Genomic DNA, 21518 nt, shown 5'->3' on the forward strand with positions numbered 1-21518 from the left:
CCACATATGCCTCCCAGTGAGTAATATCTGAATAGCAGTGGAAATTCTCATCTTTCTCCTGAGATCTCAGTTGTGTGGTACAGGAGCTACAAAAGAAGTATAAGGACAGACCTAGAAGTAAGATGGGGAGGATGGCCTTCCTCTGAGTAAAGATAAAAAAGACAAAAGCCAAGGTTTTAGACAACAGTAAGAAGTAACCCAGGTTTTATATTGGAGGCATACTTTTTTTTAAACCCTTGTTCTGTCTAGGAGATTATATTATTTTTTAGGAGAAAATAAAAACAATGCATAGTGATATTGCATTTATCCATTATTATCAAGAGAAACTTCTTTTTCTTCTTCTTCTTCCTCTTCTTCCTTTCTCCTCTCCCTCCCCCTACCCCTTTCTTCTCCTCCTCCTCCTTCTACTACTTCTTTTTTTTTTTTTTTTTTTTTTTTTAGAGACAGGGTGTCACTATGCTGGTCTTGACCTCCTGGCCTCAAGCAATACACCCACCTTGGCCTCCCAAAGCACTGGGACTACAGGCATGAGTCAGCATGCCTGGCCAATAATCATAATAATAATAATAATAATTTTTTTTTTTTGAGACGGAGTCTCGCTCTGTTGCCCAGGCTGGAGTGCAGTGGTGCAATCTTGGCTCACTGCAAGCTCCGCCTCCCGGGTTCACACCAGGCTGTCGCCCAGGCTGGAGTGTAGTGGCGCAATCTCGGCTCACTGCAGCCTCCGCCTCCTGGGTTCAGATGATTCTCCTGCTGCAGCCTCCCGAGTAGCTGGTATTACAGGCGCCCACCACCACACCCAGCTAATTTTTGTACTTTTAGTAGAGACGGGGTTTCACCATGTTGGCCAGGCTGGTCTTGAACTCCTGACCTCATGATCTGCTCGCCTTGGCCTCCCAAAGTGCTGGGATTACAGGCGTGAGCCACTGCACCCGGCCAATAATTATTTTTCTAACTTTAGTGTATGTGTTGGCAAAGCGAGCACTATTCTTCTAGATAAGTAAATTGTTCGGATCACTAAAGGATAACTCTTCTAGCACCAAAATACACTGAATTTTAACTCTGAGTTATCTATTTATTTTTTTGAGACCAAGTCTCCCTCTGTTGCCCAAGCTGGAGTGCAGTGGCACAATCTCAGCTCACTGCAACCTCCGCCTCCTGGGTTCAAGCGATTCTCCTGCCTCAGCCTCCTGAGTAGTTGGGATTACAGGCACACGCCACCATGCCTGGCTAATTCTTTTTTGTATTTTTAGTAGAGATAAGGTTTCACCATGTTGGCCAAACTGGTCTCGAACTCCTGACCTCAGGTGATCCACTTGCCTCGGCCTCCCAAAGTGCTGGGATTACAGGCATGAGTCACCGTGCCCGGCTGAATTAAATATTTCTAATGATAACGTACCACCTCTCTGCCTTCCTAAATAGTTTTTTGTTTGTTTGTTTGTTTGTTGTTTTTTTTTTTGAGACAGTTTCCCTCTTGTTGCTCAGGCTGGAGTGCAATGGCGCAATCTTGGCTCACCGCAATCTCCACCTCCCACGTTTAAGCGATTCTCCTGCCTCAGCCTCCCGAGTAGCTGGGATTACAGACATGTGCCACCATGCCCGCCTAATTTTGTATTTTTAGCAGAGATGGGATTTCTCCATGTTAGTCAGGCTGGTCTCGAACTCCCGACCTCAGGTGATCTGCCTGCCTCAGCCTCCCAAAGTGCTGGGATTACAGGCATAAGCCACCGTGCCCGGCCCTTCCTAAATAGTTTAACCTTTCCTTGATAATCTGAGATCATCATCATTAATCATTTTGTTTATTTGTCACCCAGGTTGGAGTGCAGTGGCACAATCATGGCTCACTGCAGCCTTGACCTCCCCGGGCTTAGGTGATCCTCCCATCTCAGCCTCCCAAGTAGCTGGGACTATAGGTATGCACCACCCACCTGGCTAATTTTTGTATTTTTTGTAGAGATGGGTTTTAACATGTTGCCCAGGCTGGTCTCGAACTCCTGACCTCAAGTGATCCACCTGCCCTGGCCTCCCAAAGTGCTGCGATTACAGGCTTGAGCCGCCATGTCCCTTGATTAATCATCTCCATGTTAATTATTGTCCTGTGCTATATAATTCCTTTACAGATGTCTGCAAGAATTACTGAATTAAATGGTGACATTTGCCGCCATTATTCAGATTAATGACATACAGACCTTTTTATGTTCCTTTTTTATGTTATCCTCACCTAAAACTCCTCTTATGTACCCACCATGGATTCCCTGTGGTTCCCCAAACATGCACTGGATTTCTTTGCTCCTGTGGGTTTTCTCTACCTTGGATGCCCCACCCTACCCTCTCTGGACATTGGAAATCTTGCCATGCTCAAAGCCCAGCTTAGAACCATCTCATTCATGAAGCCATTCTTGATCTTTTCCAGTCAAAAGGAATCCCTTTCTCCTCTTAGCTAACTGGGGAGTTTGTCTATCTTCCCAGTCATTATTTATTGCCTGGCATTTGTTTAATGCTTTCAATTTATAGAACACTTTTACATACATAATCTATTATCCTCACAATGTCTGTTATTATCATCATTATACAGATAAATAAACAGGATCATAAAAGGCACAGTTCCAGGCCAGAAGTGTTAATGCTCTCCTTCCTTACTTACAGCACTGCCAGGCCACTGAACATTCCATCTCAGTCCACCCAAACTCCACTAAAAGAATGATGTTATATGCCTGTAATCCCAACATTTTGGGAGGCGGAGGCAGGCAGATCACTTGAGCCCAGGAGTTTAAGACCAGTCTGGGCAACATGGCGAAACCCCGTCTCTACCAAAGAAAAAATTAAATAAAATAATAAAATAAATTAGCTGGGTGTGGTGGCATGTGCCTGTAGTCCAAGCTACTTGGGAGACTTAGGTGGGAGGATGGCTTGAGCCTGTGAAGCAGAGGATGCAGTGAGCTGAGATCACGCCACTGCACTCCAACCAGAGTGACAGAGTCAGAACTTGTCTCAAAAAGAAAAGAAAATATGCTCGGCATCAAAATTGACTAGGGAGCATTCAAAATAGATATGCTTGGCCCAGACCCAGAGTCCCTGAATCAGCATCTGTAGAGTTGGGACAAATACATATTTTGGGGGTTTTGCATTTGTTTGTTTTTTAAAGTTTCCATCATGATCCCAGTGATTACTTGGGTTTGAGTAACACTGAGTTAACTCATTTATCTGGCATTACTGAGATGTGTTTTCCATAATTACAATAAGTAACCCTATTTAGATGTTCAGAGCAGAAAGAGTGACTGAATGCCAGTTTATGGAAGCCAGAACTTTTCCTTGGGAAAAAATTATAGATATCTATTTATGAATCAACCACCCACATCTTGGATTATCCACTGCAACTCAACCTTCCTCTGTTCATATCATGAAACTGGACCAAGCAAGAAAAGCATCATGATCAGGGTATAGAGTAGGCAGGTATCCAAGCAGGACCACAATGCAATACGTTTGGCTTATTTATTCTTCTTCTCCCCTCCGTTAGTTCAGATGATCAAGAATAGAATGAGCCAATGGTGGGCGACGCTACTTATTGGCCTGTGAATTTCTTACTCACCACTGTAATTGTTCAAACTGAGCATCTTGGACCTCTTTGCCATTTCAGAACTGAAAGCCTGCAAGAAGCAAAACAGAGCAGAGAGTCATAAGCAGGGCTGATAGCCATTGTCATCAAAGTCTCCCTCTCTGCACACACAGCACTTGACTTCATCCACTCTGTCAGTCCCATTCCTACTACCACAAATCTAAAGCAGCCTTTAGGAAAGTCCCAGAGAAGAGGACCTCAGTCTATTAGAACACGGAAAGAATAAGCATAGGAAAAATGGAGATGAAATCAAAATCTGGTATAAATAAAGAAGACTATACATTCCAAGACAAAATATAACCATGCATTCATTCAACAGATTTTAATGCCCTGCTTGTGCTAAACTAAAGCTGTGGATATGTCACTGAAGAAGAAAACTATAGGTAACTAATAAAACACAAATTCATTTAAAAAATGGTATACACACCAAACTTGGTCTGTAAATTGAATAATAAAATAATCTGTTTTATATAAGTTAATTCCTATAGAGTGCTTAAAATTGTTCCTGGCTTGTAGTAAACATTAAGTACATGGTAGCTATTGTAATTGTTATTATATGAAAGTCTATAGACAAAGATTTGTGCATATTGCAACACAGATCCATTAACATAATGTCTATTAGAAATAACACATCTCACTTAGCTTTTGGAGCCATGGTATTCACTGTCTTCCTTGTTCAAAGTAGATACAATTGGCAATACAGATGGTCCTGACTTACAATGGTTTGATTTAGGACTTTTAGGCTTTATTGATGGTGCAGAAGTGATATACATTCAGTGGAAACTGTACTTGGAATTTTTAATCTTGAGCTTTTCCCAGGCTGTTGGCATGTAGTAAGATGCTCTTTCGTGATGCTGGGCGGCAGCAGCAAGCCAAGCTCTCAGTCAGCCACGTGATCACAAGAGTAAACACTGTATTCAATAAGTTACATGAGATACGCAACACTTTATAAAGTAGGCTTGCGTTAGATGATTTTTCCCAACTATAGGCAAATATAAGTGTTCTGAACATGTTTAAGGTAGGATAGGCTAAGCTATAATGTTTGGTAGGTTAGGTGTATTAAATGCATTTATCTCACTACAACTTATTTAGGAAGAAAATACATGCTTATTAAAAGGCCTATTAGAAGATGTATACATTATGTCTGCACACATACCTCCATGTGGATATAATGTAGTGTTAATGCTGAAAAGAGCCTGAAGGAATGGTCAACATTCACTTTTAATGTAAATTACTGTGTAAAATAATCCTCTTGTTTGAGTTACAAAACTGAAAGATGTATCATTCTCTGTGTTTCTGTTTAATGGTTCAGAACAAGGCTTTGAGGGCAGACAGACACCAAGGTTGATCTTGGTTTGGCCATGTAACTAGCTGTGTGCATATTAACCTCTGGGTTATGTTTTTGGATTTGTAAAATGGAGACGACAACAGTGGCTTCATCAAAAGATTAAGGGGAGAAGGAAATAAGACACCTTCTTAGCACAGTGCCTGACAGACACAATACATGGCACTATATATATATATACATACATACACACATACACACATATACATACACACATATATATACACATACATATACACACACACACACATATATATATACGTATTTTTTTTTCTTTTTTTTTTTTGAGATGGCCCTGGCTGGAGTGCAGTGGTGCAATCTCGGGTCACTGCAAACTCCGTCTCCCTGGTTCAAGTGATTCTCCTGCCTCAGCCTCCCAAGGAGCTGGGATTACAGGCACGTACCACCATGCCCTTCTAAGTTTTGTATTTTTAGTAGAGCTGGGGTTTCACCATGTTGGCCAGGCTGGTCTCGAATTCCTGACCTCAGGTGATCCGCCCAGCTCAGCCTCCCAAAGGGCTGGGATTACAGGCATGAGCCACCAAGCCCGGCCCCCTACGGCACTATTTTTATTATTAGTCCCTGGGGGAGCGCTCAGACCCTGGTTGATCTTTCCATTTTTCTTAAACTGTCATGCACATTTTTGTTTGTATGTTGGAGAGAATGAACCTTCTTTTCTAGATGTGGTTAATTCCTCTTGTATGAAAATGGTGCTTCATAAAGTTCAGGGGCTGGGCACGGTGGCTCACGTCTGTAATCCCAGAATTTTGGGAGGCTGAGGTGGGAGGATTACTTGAGTCCAGGAGTTTGAGATTGGCCTGGGCAACATAGTGAGACCCCACTTCCACAAAAAATAAAAGTATTAGCCAGGCATGGTGGCGCATGCCTGTAGGTCCAACTACTCAGGAGGCTGAGATGGGAGGATTGCTTGAGCCTGGGAGGTTGAGGCTTCAGGGAGTTATGATCACACCACTGCACTCCAGCCCAGGCAACAGAGCGACATCCCGTCTCAAAAAAAAGGAAATTAAAAAAAGAAATAGTTCAGGGAGGTGATCAGGGCACCTATCTGGGCTTAGAGATAATCCTCTGCATGGGAAACTGATGAACTTCATCTGAAGGACAGGATTATTCATTTTATCAGAAGGTGAGCTACTTCCTTGGGTCATGCACCACCATCTCACCAGTTAGCTGTGGGTGAGGCGCAGTGGGATACTGGAGCTGGCATACAATGACTCAAGACAGCTTGCTGTGACCATCTCTTCTAAATCTGTTTTCAGTGATGTCATATCAACAGCTTGAAAGCAGCCACAGAAATCAGCAAATGCTACAAATCTCCCCGTGTTTAATTGGGCAGCAGAAGGAATAAGAACTTTCATACTTGCTCCAAGAAAGAGCAAGCTGGAACAAGTATAAATTCATTTCCGTATAGGCAGAGATAAAATGGCAACCATGCACATAGAGCAGGCCAAGAGGTGGGAATATGAGCAGTCAGAGAACTAATGTTTGCAGCCACTCTCTGCAAGGCAAACCTTGCAAGGCCCTCTATATCCAAAATCCAGACACGTGCCGAGAAGTCTCACTAAAACTCGGATGTTGCTGTTGGCAGAATCAGAAACCTATATCTTGAAAACCTATTTTAGGTTGCTGTATCTTATTTCCTTTCCTTTTTATTCTTCCATAACATCATTAAAGTCTTTCTCGAAAATGCCAGCTAAATGAGAATAAAGCAGAGATGGTCGGTACTTTAAAGGCAGAACAGCACTGCAATATATACCAATTATGCTGAAAATATCACAGTTTATTCACATGCGAGGAACTCAGCTTGATCTGTCCACCTAAACAAAAAGCTGAGATGAAGTGCACTCAGACACATAAGACAAGCTCCCCTCCAACACATGGAGCCCAAATGTGTTAGACCACGGCTGATTTCCTTCCGAGGTCACCTACAGATGAGCTAAAAAAGAATGGGTTGAATTTGAGGGCAGTACTGGAGACATGGCAAAACTAGCCAGGCATACCACTGCTGTTAAAGAAATTGGAAAGAAAAGATAAACAATTCACTGAATTTAGTAACAATTCAGCACTCAGTGAACTACAGCTCATTACAGTTGATGTAACAGCTAACCTTCTACTCTGTGCTAGGTACTATTCTAAGTGTTTTACAGGTATTAACTATTTTTTTTTTTTTGAGACGGAGTTTCACTCTTGTTGCCCAAGCCCGGGTGCAATGGTGCAATCTCAGCTGACTCCAACCTCCGCCTCCTGGGTTCAAGTGATTCTCCTGCCTCAGCCTCCCGAGTAGCTGGGATTACAGGTGTGTGCCACCACGCCTGGCTAATTTTTTGTATTTTTAGTAGAAACGGGGTTTCATCATGTTAGCTAGACTGGTCTCAAACTCCTGACCTCAGATGATCCGCCTGCCTCAGCCTCCCAAAGTGCTGGGATTACAGGCGTGAGCCACCTCACCCACCTGTATTAACTCATTTCATCTTCACAACAGCTCCGTAAGATGGTAATCAGTATCCCTCTTCTAAGGATGAGGAAACTGAGGCACAGATAAGTAAACTAACTTGCCCAAGGTTATATAGCCAGCGAGAGGCAAAGCTGAGACTGATGGGGATTTTAGAGGGAAAACTGATTGAGGAGGAGAAGACAGGCCAGCCATATTGGCTCACACCTATTATCCCAGAGCTTTGGGAGGCTGAGATGGGAAGATCACTTGAGCCCAGGAGCTCAAGACCAGATTGGGCAACATAGTAAGACTGCTTTTCTACAAAAAATTAAAAAATTAGCCAGGCATGGTAGCAAGTGCCTGTAGTGCCTGCTACTCAAGAGGCTGGAGTGGGAGGATCATTTGAGCCCAGGAGTTCAAGACTGCAGTGAGCTATGATTGTGCCACTGCACTCCAGCCTGGGCAACAGAGCAAGACCACATCTGTTTAAAAAAAAAAAAGAGAGAGAGAGAGAAGACAAAGAATTTGCCTTAAATACACTGGATTTGAGATGACGGTCAGAGATCCAAGTGGAAATGAGAGAGGATTGGCTAAGAAGACAGGACTTCACAGAAGTTGCAAGAACAGTTGTGTTCTTGAAGGGAGAGAGATGAGAGAGGGGCAAGGACCCCACACTGAAACTAGAGGGTTGCTTACCTTTAAGGAGCAGAGGGAAGAATAAGTTCCATTAAAAGAAAAGACTGAAGCTAGGTAGTGGGTAAACATGGCTTCTTTGTGTTTTGTTTTGTTTTGTTTTGTTTTTGAGATGGAGTTTCACTCTTGTTGCTCAGGCTGGAGTACAATGGCGTGATCTCGGCTCACCACAACCTCCGCCTCCCAGGTTCAAGCTATTCTCTTGCCTCAGCCTCCCTAGTAGCTGGGATTAAAGGCATGTGCCACCACGCCCAGCTAATTTTGTATTTTTAGTAGAGACAGGGTTTCTCCATGTTGGTCAGGTTGGTCTAGAACTCCCGACCTCAGGTGATCCGCCTGCCTCGGCCTCCCAGAGTGCTGGGATTACAGGTGTGAGCCACCGTGTCTTGCCAAACATGGCTTCTATAATGACATGTTTTACTAGGTCAGAGGTGGACAATCTGTAAAAATTAAACTTCACCAAGTTAGAACACCACCACACTGTACAGCACCTAGCCCTGCATCCCCTGCATCTTACATTGTAGATACTAAACAGATGTTGCTGAATGAATGAACAAATGAATGAACTGTAGGACATTTCTAAGATATTAACTTACCTTATATGTCTCCAAATCTGTTGGAAAGATCACAAATTTTACAGTTAACTGGTGTTTTACATGGTCTTTGGCAAATGTTAAAACTTCTTCAAACAAAATCTCTGCTGCTGTTTCCTTCTTTATTTCCATGTTTCCAGTCCCAAGGGCAGGAAAGGAAATGGAAGTTATATTTTGCTCAATGCATTTTTCCAAACACTCCTTCATTGCATGTTTTAATATCTGCAGGAAAACACAAATTTAAGATCAGCATTTGAGTCAAGAACAAGACTCCACTTACCCCTTGATCCTGCCCATATTTTACAATGTCCACCTTCACTCTCCCTCAGGGTTCGTGTCCCTGCCTCCTCAGATGACAGGAAAGGTCCCACTCCAGAGGGAACCCATTATGGAATAAGGTTAGATGGTGAGAAACTGAAGCAATAGAGTGGCCATCTTGTGCTATTCAGGACATGTGGGCACTAGAATTTCTCCCAGTTTATATAGCCTTACCCATCCCCCCAGGTCAGAGAGCCAACCATCTGTTTACCCCATTCACCTGCCCCTTCCAGGTCAACGTCAAGAGCTCTTGAATTTTCATAAAGGAGATCGAGATTAAAATAAGAAAGCAGCACTTATTCAACGTCATTAAGATCTATCATGTAATTTCTCTTGGAGAAATGCTAATATTTTTGGCAGATTTAAATTTCTACCAACTGTTAAAATCAAAGTAATACAGGAATGTTGCCCGTGGAAGGACTTTGGAAAACTGAGGGATAGAGGGAGACTAGAGGACCAGTTTGGGATTAGAGAGCTCTCAAGAAGGGACCAGAAATGGTGAAGAAGAAAGACAGACAAAGGCAGAGAAGGGGATTAAGTTTCCCTCTTTTCACCATCTGAGTGGGTTCCTCCTATTCTTTAATGCTTTTATTTTATTTTATTTTATTTTATATTTTATTTTTTGAGACAGAGTCTCACTCTGTCATCCAGGCTAGAGGGCAGTGGCGCGATCTCGGCTCACTGCAACCTCTGCCTCCTGAGTTCATTAATGCTTGTGCCTCAGTGGAGAGTGGGCTAGACAGCCAGGCTCCACTGCAGGCACGGGTGGGAAGAGACCTCAGGTAATAGATTTGATTGGAATGATGCTGGAGGGGGAACCCCAGCTGCTCCAGGAATATAACACGTGGAGGGACATGAAAGGCTGAATCCCTTGCCTACTTAGGAAAAGGCCAACGAGGTCACTGGGTATGTTGGGGGGAACCAGTGTTCAGACTGAGGGAATACTAGTTTCAGTGTCTATCTGCAGTATGCCTACTTAAAATTTAGACATGGGTTAGGTAACATTTTAAACTTCTTTGTTGTTTTATTTGTTTTTTGAGACAGTCTCTGTCACCCAGGCTAGAGTGCAGCAGTGTGATCACAGCTCACTGCAGCCTCAATCTCCTGGGCTCAAGTGATCCTCCTACCTCAGCCTCCCGAGTAGCTGGGACTACAGGTGTGCACCACCACACCTGGCTAATTTTTCTTTTCTTTTTGGTAGAGATGGGGGTCTTGCTATGTTGCTTAGGCTGGTCTCAGACTCCTGGGCTCAAGTGATCCTCCCAGCTTGGCCTCCCAAAGCACTGGACTCACAGGCATGAGCCACTGCGACAGACCTAAATCAAACTTCTTAAGATAACTTATGGCAACTGTACCTGTTCAGTATTTCTGGTACTCGCAGGTGTGCTAAAAATTGAGAACTATACCACTTGACAAAATATTTCATGAATGTAATGAAATGATGGAAATTTGTTTAGAAAAAAAAGACTGTATACACTATGGAGCTAAATAAAGCCACATTTATTTTAAACTTACCTGAGGTTTAGGAAATTCTGAATGCCACAGTACATGGTATATATATTTACAGAACAAGTTAAATCCTTTTGTGACCAGTACCAACTGGGACCGTTGAAACTGTTTAGCCTTTGTGGCAAGAAATTCCGATTTCATTTCAACTCCTGCTTGTTGTAGAATTGACTTTGCCACAGGTCCAACTGTAATATCATGTGGGTTTACAGAATTAACAATTACATCTGCCTGAAAAGGGAAGAAAGGGTAGGATTCATTGTTAAATTCCTTCTTCTTAAATGACTAATTTAAATCTTTACTTCCCTGAAGAGCTTTGAAAAATACTCTTTGAAGATCCTAAATTCTAAATTTAGTTTCTAATAATGAATAGAAACTCGTATTTCCAAAGAGTGATTATTTGATTGCCATGAATGAAGCTGAATTACATAATTCAGAAATTATGTAAATGTACGGATGATATAATTTTCATTGCAAACATCTGTTTGCCCCTTGCTGGATTACCTTACCAGATGGCTAGATTCTGAGTATTCCCTGTGATTTGTTTTAAGCTCTGTCGATAAATGGTTTCATCTCTGCCCGACCACCATGACTTTTTGCTATTTCGTCGTGGGTTTTTGTTTTGTCTCGTTTTAAATAGGAAATAAAATTTCTTGGAGAATTTCCACCTCCTAATGTTTTTATGGTTTAAGGTATAAGAGACTTAACATGGTTAAAGAAACTCCAAATGGGACAAAAAGGTCTTCAATGAAAAGTAGGTCCCCTTCTTGGTCAGGTTCCCAGACCCCCCACTCACCCACCCATCTTATGTGCAACCAAGTTCTTCATCTCTCTCTTCAGAAATAGACTGTACATATACATGAGCTGTACTTTAGATAACATCATCTCCTAGTTAACCCTCAGAGCTGTGCTAAAAATGATAGTGTCCTTCCTTCCCCCATGCCCAGATTCCCCTAATCATTCTATTGACTTTGGCTCCCTTTCAGGGTAACTCAGGTATTTCTTCACTGAGGTTAATGAATGCTTCATTTTGAAAGCACAATTAGAATTTGCAATTTGGGGGCACCGACACCCTTTAAAAATTGTAATGTTCCTAATGTTGCTGGCAATAAATATACCTTAAAAAATTCAGTTAAAGGGATAAGTTACTCAACTAGGATGCTTCCATTTTAGTTTTAAATTTGTGTGTTAATGACTTCTCAAATATTTCATTTCATGAACTCCCCTCAGTCTTCTCTCTAATTGTCTTATAGGCAATAAGTGTTATTGGTTTGTTTGTTTTACCAGTGTCTAAGACTATTTGATTGTGGTCACGAGAGTCTTAAGTGTGACATCACTGATCCAGAAGAAAAAAAAAGAATATAGCCTTATATTCATTCTCACCCTCTGTTGTGGTGCCTTCTCCCTCCTGCCCCCTCCACTTATTTATCTTTAATTTGCTGAACCCTTAGATGCATGCCCAGACCAGGCCTTGAGGCTATAGGGATGAATAAGCCAAGATCTCCATCTTTAAGGTGCTCTCCGTCTAGCAGGGGAGCTGCACTGACTCTGAAATACCTAGGTTCACCGCTGCCCTGACTCCTTCCCCTTCCCTGCCAGCATCCTCACCTTTGTGCCCAGTGACCCCCAGCTAAATGCTTAGTTGCACCTTGCATTCTCCACAGCCCCTGGCAGAGTTATATTCTGTGTATAAACACACAGACTATGACTTAGAGCTCCACCTGTGTCTCCTGACTGTAGTCAAGCCCATTATTTTCTGTCAATTCCTCTGCATCTCTCTGATCAAGTCACTCTGACCACACAGAAAGCTTCCCCTCCTGCCAATCATACCCATCGAAACTTGAGATCACATTCAAAACTCATACCTTCTGAAGCAATCTTTCTTGGTCCACTATACTCCACTCTTGTCACAAATTTACATACTCTTAAGTATTATTTTTGTTTACTATTGATAGGTTGCTTCAGAAATGTTGAGATGGTTTTTCTCCCCAGAGAGATTTTTCAAATAAAGAATATTTTTATAATAAAGAATATAATTGATTTTAGGTTCCTTGGGATCAAAGATTGTTCTAATTCCTCCGGGTGCCTAAGATAATAGCAACAGCCATAATAATGATAAATACTTATTATGTGCCAAGCACTACTCTAAGCATTTTATGTATATTGATCCCAGCTCTAAGATATAAATGCTATTATTATCCTCATTGTACAAATGAGGAAACTGAAGAACAAAAGATAAAGTAACTTGCTTTGGGTTACCCAGTTAATAAATAGCAAAGCTGGTATTCAAATCCAGATGGCCTGGCACTGAATGCTATATTATTATTATTATTTTTAGAGTCAAAGTCAAAGTCTTGCTCTGTTGCCCTGGCAGGAATCACTGCAGCCTTGAACTCATCGGCTCAAGTGCACCTCCTGCCTTAGTCTCCCAAAGTAGTTGGGACTACAGATGTGCATCACCATGCCCTGATAATTTTTTTTTTTTTTTTTTTTTGTTGAGACAGGATCTTGCTATGTTCCTCAGGCTGGTCTTGAACACCTGAGCTCAAGTGATCCTCCTGTCTCGACCTCCCAAAGTGCTGGGATTATAGGCATGAGCCACCATGACCAGCCTATTTAAAAAAAAACTTAAATTAAAATTTTTTAAAGAGATGGGGTCTGGGTATGTTGCCTAGGCTGGCCTCCAACTCCTGGGCTCAAATGGTCCTCCAACCTCAGGCTCTCAAGTAGCTGGGTTACAGGCATGTACCACTGCATCTGGCTCATATTCTTAATCCAAACAAGATGGTTTCTACATAGTGTTGCATAGTGTACGCTCAAAAATTATTTAATTTTCAGGGATCACCTGTGCCAGTGCAAGAGAATAGAAACAAAGACTTACCGTCTGCCATTCAATGTGGCCCTGGACAATCTGGAGGGTCAGGTTGTTCACGACCATTGCATTGAAAGAAGGGGTGGTTTCTTGTCCCAGCTCACTCTTCCCTAGGATGAATTCTGAAGCAGCTTTAAAGGCAGCAACAGTAGGGTCCTCATTGCTCACCAGGTGAATTTCTTTCAAATTACTCATCATTGGCTTCCCTTGCAAACTAACCCGGATAGTCTCTACAATAGTCTTTGTACACAAATTCAGAGGGAACTGAAAAATCCCAGAGCTCAAGGCTGGAATTGCTACTGTCTCAATGTGAGTATTTTTATAGATGACATAATTCAGAATACTTACAATGGCCCTCTGCAGCTTTCCAGTACATCCCTGTTTATCCCATTCCATCCACCGAGGCCCAACAGCATGGATGATCTGTTTGCAGGGAAGCCTCCCTGCTCCCGTGACAGCTATCTCACCAGCTGATACTTTACCATATCTGGCAACAAACTGTTTGCTCTCTTCTTGGATTTCAAATCCACCAGCTTTTACCAGGGCCAGGGCCAGGCCTCCCCCATGCAGAAGATCTTCATTGGCTGCATTCACCACAGCATCAACAGCATGTGTGGTGAGGTCATCTTTCCAGACTGATAACTCTATCCTAGGAGTCAGCATTTTTCTGAACACTTGCAGAGATTTGCTGTTGCCTTCCTGAACTGGAGAGACCAGGGTAGAGATACAGCCAAACTTATTCTGGAGGACTTCACACAGCTGACGCTCATTATTTTTAAAAATTTTGAAGTCATTGTGGTTAATGGGAATTTGCCAACTATAGTTTTCTCCAAGAGCACCAGTCTCTGGAAAAGAAGAGAAGATTAAAAAAAAAAAAAAAAAAAAAAAAGCACGGTTTGAAAGGTTGTAATCCCACTTCATACCAGGAGACTGTGTTTCCTATGTGCAAAAGAGAGATGAACTTCATGTAGTGCTCTTCATGATTCTTCTTCTCAACTACACATATAAGTAGACCAAGGACATCTAAGAGTTTTCAACGGTAGGTCACCCATAAAGTGCATAGTCTTGTGCCTGGCATATATTAAGTACTCCATAAGTGGTAGTTACTATGATGCAGTGATGATGGTAGGAAAACCATGTATATGGGGGCTTGTGAATTTTTAAAAATATATATAAAAGTGGCGAGCTTAGAAAGACCAATGCTTAGGGCACAGGTATTGGAAGGGACTTAATTATGAGCCAAAATAGGTGGAGGTTTTATAACTTTTTTGCTTTTGTCAGCATCTAAGTTTGTGTTTTCTTAAGAGCAGACCCTGAGACAAAGATTTGAATGTAAGTAGTTTATTTGGGAGGTGATCCTAGGAAATACTAGGGCCTTGGGGTGGGGAGGGCAGGGTGGGAAAGTAAGACAAATGAACAAAGCACGTGTAACTAGGCAGATGGAACTTAACTCTACTGGGAAACAGTGTAGATCTTGTGCCTCAGGGTTATACCACTGGAGGGGTAGTAACCACAGGAGCTGGGATATTTATCCAACTTCTTTTTCTTTTGAGACAGGGTCTCACTGTGTTGCTCAGGCTGCAGTGTAGTGATGCAGTCTTGGCTCACTGCAACCTCTGCCTCCTATGCTCAAGCCATCCTCCCACCTCAGCCTCCTGAGTAGCTGGGGCTACAGGCTCACAGCACTACACCCACACCATCGTGTCCAGCTAATTTCCGTATTTTTTTCTGTAGAGGTGGGGTTTCACCATATTGCCTAGGCTGGTCTCAAACTCCTGATTTCAAGCAATCTGCCCACCTGGGCCGATTGAAATAAGGTAGTATACCTGTTATCAATTGACGGTATGCCCCAGTTTAGCTGGCATTTTTTCCCCTTTCTCAGAGGCATTTCTCAGAGTGCTCCAAAAGATTCAAGCAATCTGCCCACCTGGGTGGCTTCAAAAAGGCCACCATGCCTGGCCTACCCAACTTCTATTGGTCATTGATTGAGGCAGTTCCCTGGTGAGGAGGAGTAGGGGAGACATTGGACCAGCCAATGAGTGGAGCACTGATACTGTCTGCTTCAGTTCAGTAAATAATTCTTTATGATATTCTAGTCTGGCACAATTTTGGTGAAATTAAAACTAATTGACTAAAAATTATTTACCGTATGTGGCAGACAAGAAGATGTGCTACTCAGATCTCCCTGCGATTGGCTATGAAGTGGGAAATACAGTTAGCTGACAGCCTCCAGCTGTTAGCCCCTCAGGGTTCATCTCAGCTTTCAGCCAAGGTCATGCTATTCTCAGGGCAGCCTCCATCAGTAGCTGAGCAAGGCCATTCATGCCCAACGTGGGACACCTCTAACAGTCAATCTCAGGCTTGCAGAGACTGTCAGGTTTTTATTACAGTCTGATGGCTAGTCTGCCCAGTCCGGCTTCCTCTCTTTACCTTTCACAGTGAATTTTTTGCACTCCTAATTCCATCTCAAATTCTGCTTCCTGGAGGACCCAGCTTGGAACACTGTATTTCATGGTGTCTAAGATATTGTTGTTACACTACCTCTGAGAAAGGGAAAAAAATGCCAACTAAACTGGGGCATACCATCAATTGATAACAGGTACACTACCTTATTTTAGTAATGTTAAAATGTGAAAAAAAATGTGCATCCTAAAATAGATAAAATGTGATAATTACTTTTATTTTGCTTCAACTCCCATTTCTAATCTGAGTCTCCTAGAAAGACCTCTTGTGGCCTCAATTACCCAAACGAAGCCGGAATTGGGTAGTCAGGCCCTATTGGCCTGAGCTTTGGTTGAAAATCTTTAATGGAGGACCCCTGGAATTAGGCAAGAACTATTTAGCTTGTATAGCACTCGTTGAGCAAGGAGATAATCAGTTGGCCACCCCATCTGGTCAATTCAGCCGTAGGCTGTCGTTAAAAGAGTCTTACATTTATGGGAAAAGGAGAGGAATGGTGTAGGCCTTGAGAGAACATGCCTGCTGGTTGGTGCCACACCAACTCTGAAGCATGTGCGGGGGTCCCCACAAGGGTCTGCAGTCACGCACCTGAGCACTTGTAGGGGAGACATTCTCCTTCTGTATTCCCCTTTCTCCACTGAGGAAAGATCTGAGCAAAGACTTTCTGAAACAAAAGTGAGAGCGAGGTAATCCTACCTGATTTTTCATTGTAAGCTGCTGCTCCGGCCACCTGTGAAAAATGAGAATGGCTTTCTTAAAAAATGGAAGTGGAATGACTACAGCTTATTGATAACAAATACACCCTAGTAAACACAATGCAATGGAAATCCTGCTCAAAGCACTGTGTTTGGGAGGGCGGGAAGCATGTGTTTTTTTAAATCTGCATGCCCGCAACACTTAAAATACTAAATGTGCCAGCAAACATTGGCCCTATGTCATTTCCCTAGGGGCCGATGCATTTCTTTTTTTAAATTTAATTTTATTGTTTTTCGAGACAAGGTTTCACTCTGTCACCCAGGCTGGAGTGCAGTGGTGCGATCACAGTTCACTGCAGCCTTGAACTCCTGGGCTGAAGCAATCCTCCCATCTCAGTCTCCTGAATAGCTGGGACTACAGGCATGCACCACCATGCCCAGCTAATTGTTTTTACTTTTTTAGAGATGAGCGGAGTCTTGCTATGTTGACCAGGCTGGTCTCGAACTACTGATTTCAAGTGATCCTCCTGGCTTCAGCCTCTGTAGTAACTGGGATTATAGGCGCCAGCCACCGCCAAAGCATCTCAGTGCATCTCATTCTAATTCAGAATGAGATGAGGGTTAGAGATCAACACTTTAAAAGGCCCAAAAGTCACAGACCAAAATGACCCCAAACTCTCAGATAGACTCCAATCTCCAAAACTCTGGGGTTTCTCTAGACAGAAGACCTGGGGACATGAGCCTCATCAGCTCTGTCTCTCATCCACCAGCAAGGATCCACTTTCAATTGCCTTTGTCATGGTACAAGCCTTAATGTGGAATTTTCAAGTTTAGTAAGTGACTTCTAATCTGATCTTTCTCTATTCCCTTCTTTTCATTCATCCTCTATTACTCTCCTTACCCCAACCCAAAAAAGCAGAATCACTAAATGAGCTGAGAATTAAAATGATTCTGAAAAATCATCCAGCTTCAAGTTGACACTATTTATTAGATTAGCATATTCTTGATTCCCCATTTCTCAAGAAGGGAGAAAGGAGAAAACTTTATTGAGCTATTAAAAGCAGATGAGGATGTCAGCTGTTAGTGAACACCCCAGATTTCTTGCTGTTATATAAAGAAGTATTCATGTGCTGATCAAGGTTCATGACGTATATACACATTTATGCTTTTTACCATGGAAAAGTCCATCCTCCAGGTCCCCGGGGGAGTCTTTAAATGTTTATTCCCTTTTGCGCTTCAAAGCATAGACTGTAGTTTCCAGATATGGTGGCCCACTTCTAGGAATGAATTAGAAAAGATGCAATAAACATTAGCCAGAATCTTAGGAAATTCGGTAAGAATATACTGTAGGAGGACTGAACATGATTTCTGATCTTGATGAGTTCTTAATTTCCTTGATAACGATGTACACATTGTTTTGCTGTCGTTGTTACTGTTTGCCTTCTACCCTTTCCAAGAGAGGTTCCAGTGGAAATCATAATGGCAGTTCAGAGAAGGGAAAATGCTCTACGACCTGGAACAGGAAAAGCTATATGGAGGAGTTGAGACTAGAGCCTGGTCATGAAGGATGCAGGAGGTTTTTACATATTTAGAAGAAGAGGATGATAACAAAGTGGTGAGACTGAGAACAGCATTCAAAGAACAGTAAAGAAGACCGAGCTTATGAGTGAGTGAAGCCCACTGGAGAGTGTTTGAAGAAAGAGGAAATGCCACTAGAGCCTGTGAGGGGGGTGTATTATTGAATTTGTGATAAACATCCTTGACCTAATGATAGGGGTATATCTGGTTAAAAGTCAGAAAATCTGGGAAAAAATACTTTGTTATGATTTTCCATCTAATAGGAATTAAAGATTATGAATTTTTAGAAGAGTGATGATGAAAATGCTTAAAGATACAGTTGCCCACACTTGTTGCTATATTTAGGCCTCGAAATGATTTCTTTGTTTTTTTTTGTTTGTTTGTTTTTTTGTTTTTTGAGTTGGAGTCTCACTCTGTCCCCCAGGAATGCAGTGGCTCGATCTTGGCTCACTGCAAGCTCCACCTCCCGGGTTCACGCCATTCTCCTGCCTCAGCCTCCCGAGTAGCTGGGACTACAGGTGCCCGCCACCACGCCCAGCTAATTTTTTGTATTTTTAGTAGAGATGAGGCTTCACCGTGTTAGCCAGCACGGTCTCAATCTCCTGACCTCGTGATCTACCCGTCTCGGCCTCCCAAAGTGCTGGGATTACAGGCGTGAGCGACCACGCCTGGTCGAAATGATTTCTAATGTCTTTGCAATAGAAACATTTTGTACAACCATCTACAGCATCAGAGCACTATTCTTACTCATCAAGGGAAAGCAGCAGGTCTAGTACAATCCTTTGCATTCTAAAATGCAAAGACAAGATGCATTTTTTGCCTCCAGAGGGCACTGCTGTTTTCAAAAAAGAAGGATGACTTCATCTGCTTTGGCCATGTGCTTTTGCTTTAAATGTTGCACCTGTTTCTGTCTTCAGGCCAAGTTTTACAGGCCTATGGATAGCCAAACAAGGAGCATAGTGCCCTAAGCATTCCATTTCTTCCATTTTAAAAACAGAAAAGCCTTCCCAACTTTCCATCACTGGTTCCTACTGTGTTTCCTTCTCTTCATAAGCAGCCAAACTTCTGGAATGAGTAGTGGACTCTCCTTCTGTCCACCTGCCCACTCAGCCTACTATAACCTGGCTCCCTGCCTCATTCCCAGCACTCTTTTGAAACTGCCAGTGGCCAGGCATGGCGGCTCACACCTGTAACCCCAGCACTTTGGGAGGCAGAGGCAGGCAGATTGCTTGAGCTCAGGAGTTCGAGACCAACCTGGGCAACATGGCAAGACCTCATCTCTACTAAAAATACAAAAAGTTAGCTGGCCATGTTGGTGCATGCCTATAGTCCCAGCTACTTGGGAGGCTGAGATGGGAGGATCACTTGGTGGGAAGTTCAGGCTGTAGTGAGCTGTGATTGTGCCACTGCACTCCAGCCTGGGCAAGAGGAATGAGACCCTGTCTCAAAAAAAAGAAGAGAAACTGCTCATCAGAATCCCTCATGTGGTTAATGCCAATGGATTATCTTCTATCCATCTTTACTGGACCACTTTCTATAGTATTTCACTCTTTGATTCCTGAAATTCTGCTTTCCTGGCTTCTCCTATGCCATCTTCCCTTGGTTCTTTTATTACCCTTCACTTTGCCTTTACAGGCCTTTTCCCTGCGTTCACTTCCACCATCCCCCTCTTAATTGTTTGCCCCAGGATTCTGTCTAAGGCATTTTTCATCTCATTCTGCATACTCTCCAGGAGTGATCTCATCCATTTCCGTGGCTTCAACTCACCAATTGCAAATATGACTCTTACATCTGCAGTTCTAGGCCATGGCTCTCCTGAGCCCCATTTTTCAACTCCACCTGGAGGTCTCACAGTCCCCTCAAATTAGCCTCTGCAAAAGTAGACCTCTTATCTCCTGGTCCCCAATCCTCCATCCCACCCCCACCAAATCCATACTTTATCTCCTGGATTCTACAGCTCAGTAAATGATAATACCATTTACGTACTCAAATCAGAAATCTAGGAACTTTCCCTGAGTCTTTTTTGTCTCATATCTGGGACCTGACAAACTAAATCACTTTCAAATATGCCCCTTCCTTCCTCGCCCACTGACACTGCCTCACTTCAGGGTCTCAGCACCTTTTGCCTGAGCTGTGGCAATATACTCTTTTCTTTTCTTTTCGAGACGGAGTCTTACTCTGTCGCCCAGGCTGTGGCGCGATCTTGGCTCACTGGAAGCTCCGCCTCCCGGGTTCACGCCATTCTGCTGCCTCAGCCTCCCTAGTAGCTGGGACTACAGGCGCCCACCACCACGCCCGGCTAATTTTTTTTTTTTTTTTTTTTTTTTTTTTTAGTAGAGACGGGGTTTCACCATGTTAGCCAGGATGGTCTCGATCTCCTGACCTCATGATCCGCCTGCCTTGGCCTCCCAAAGTGCTGGGATTACAGGCGTGAGCCACCGCGCCCAGCCAGCAATATACTCTTTTCAAAGATTTAAATGTACCTAGTTTGACATTTTATTGTTTGAATAGGTATTACATTTACATGGTTCAAATTTAGAAAATGTAAAAGGTTTCCTCCTGTCTCCGCTGCTAAATTCCCTGTCCAGAGTCAATCAGCGCTTCTCCTGTATTCTTCCAGTGGCATTTTTTACACGAAAGGTAGTAGCTTATACACACACTTCTGCATCTTATTTTTCCCACATAATGTATCCTAGAGATCTTTTCATGTTAGCACATAGAGAGCTTTTTCATTTTTCCGACTGCCCATTGTATTCCATTGTATAGATATACTATTATTATTAAACTGCTAGTCCCCCTATTTATGGGCATTAAAGAGTTCCCTATCTTTTGCTATTGTAAACAAGGCTGTAAAGAACATCTTTGTACACAGGTCACTTCACACAGGGGCTAATATATCAATGGGACAAATTCCTAGAAATGGAACTCCAGAACCAAAAAGTATATGCAGTTGTAATTCTGACAGTATTGCCAAATTGTTCACAGTAAAGATGGGCCCATTTCCAGTCTTACCAGCCATGTGCAAAAACCTTATCTCGGGCCTTTCTGCCGCCACTCATCCCTGCTTGTAAATGTGTCCTCCACACGGTTGTCAGCACCATATTTCTAAAATGCAAATCTGGCAAGTCATTTTCTTGCTTTCCCTGCTTAAAGCCCTTCAGGTCATCTTCACTGCTCTTCAAGGCTTTTCACCATCTAAATATGTCCTGTCCAGGGTGGACTATCAGCCTCACATAGCTACTGAGGCTACATGTGGCCAATCTGAATCGAGATGTGATGTAAGTATAAGAAAAACACTGGGTTGCAAAGACGTAGTATGATAAAAAGAATGTAAAAATCTCATTACATGCTGAAATGATTAAGTTTTGGATATGTCAATAACATCATTAC

General features: G+C 42.7%; 2 protein-coding genes across 8 annotated transcripts in view; one reads left to right on the plus strand and one right to left on the minus strand.

Moving 5' to 3' along the window:
- DTX3L (deltex E3 ubiquitin ligase 3L) overlaps positions 1-21518 on the plus strand; it is a 60086-nt gene that overhangs the window by 26821 nt on the left and 11747 nt on the right. For both annotated transcript variants that reach the window (XM_055110348.2, XM_055110347.2), the window contains one exon: positions 18008-18216. In XM_055110348.2, the coding sequence (XP_054966323.1) occupies positions 18213-18216 (4 nt within the window). In that variant the 5' untranslated portion in view covers positions 18008-18212. The remainder of the gene's footprint in view (positions 1-18007; positions 18217-21518) is intronic.
- The window catches only part of PARP9 (poly(ADP-ribose) polymerase family member 9), a 37100-nt gene that overhangs the window by 13894 nt on the left and 1688 nt on the right, over positions 1-21518 (minus strand). For 3 of the 6 annotated variants that reach the window (XR_008624854.3, XM_003825196.8, XM_003825195.6), the window contains exons 2-7: positions 17724-17827; positions 16552-16585; positions 13405-14240; positions 10533-10754; positions 8703-8921; positions 3590-3647 (exon numbers count right to left, since the gene is read on the minus strand). Coding sequence is in view for 4 of the 6 variants with exons in the window: in XM_003825196.8 (XP_003825244.2) it covers positions 3590-3647; positions 8703-8921; positions 10533-10754; positions 13405-14240; positions 16552-16585; positions 17724-17738 (1384 nt within the window). In the remaining 2 variants the exon portion in view is untranslated. Of the gene's footprint in view, positions 1-3589; positions 3648-8702; positions 8922-10532; positions 10755-13404; positions 14241-16443; positions 16586-17723; positions 17828-21518 lie in introns of all 6 variants that reach the window. The other 3 variants (XR_008624853.2, XM_003825198.7, XM_008950495.6) reach the window with 1 other exon arrangement.

The sequence above is a fragment of the Pan paniscus genome, chromosome 2 (assembly GCF_029289425.2).
Source record: "Pan paniscus chromosome 2, NHGRI_mPanPan1-v2.0_pri, whole genome shotgun sequence".
NCBI classification, from domain to species: domain Eukaryota; kingdom Metazoa; phylum Chordata; class Mammalia; order Primates; family Hominidae; genus Pan; species Pan paniscus.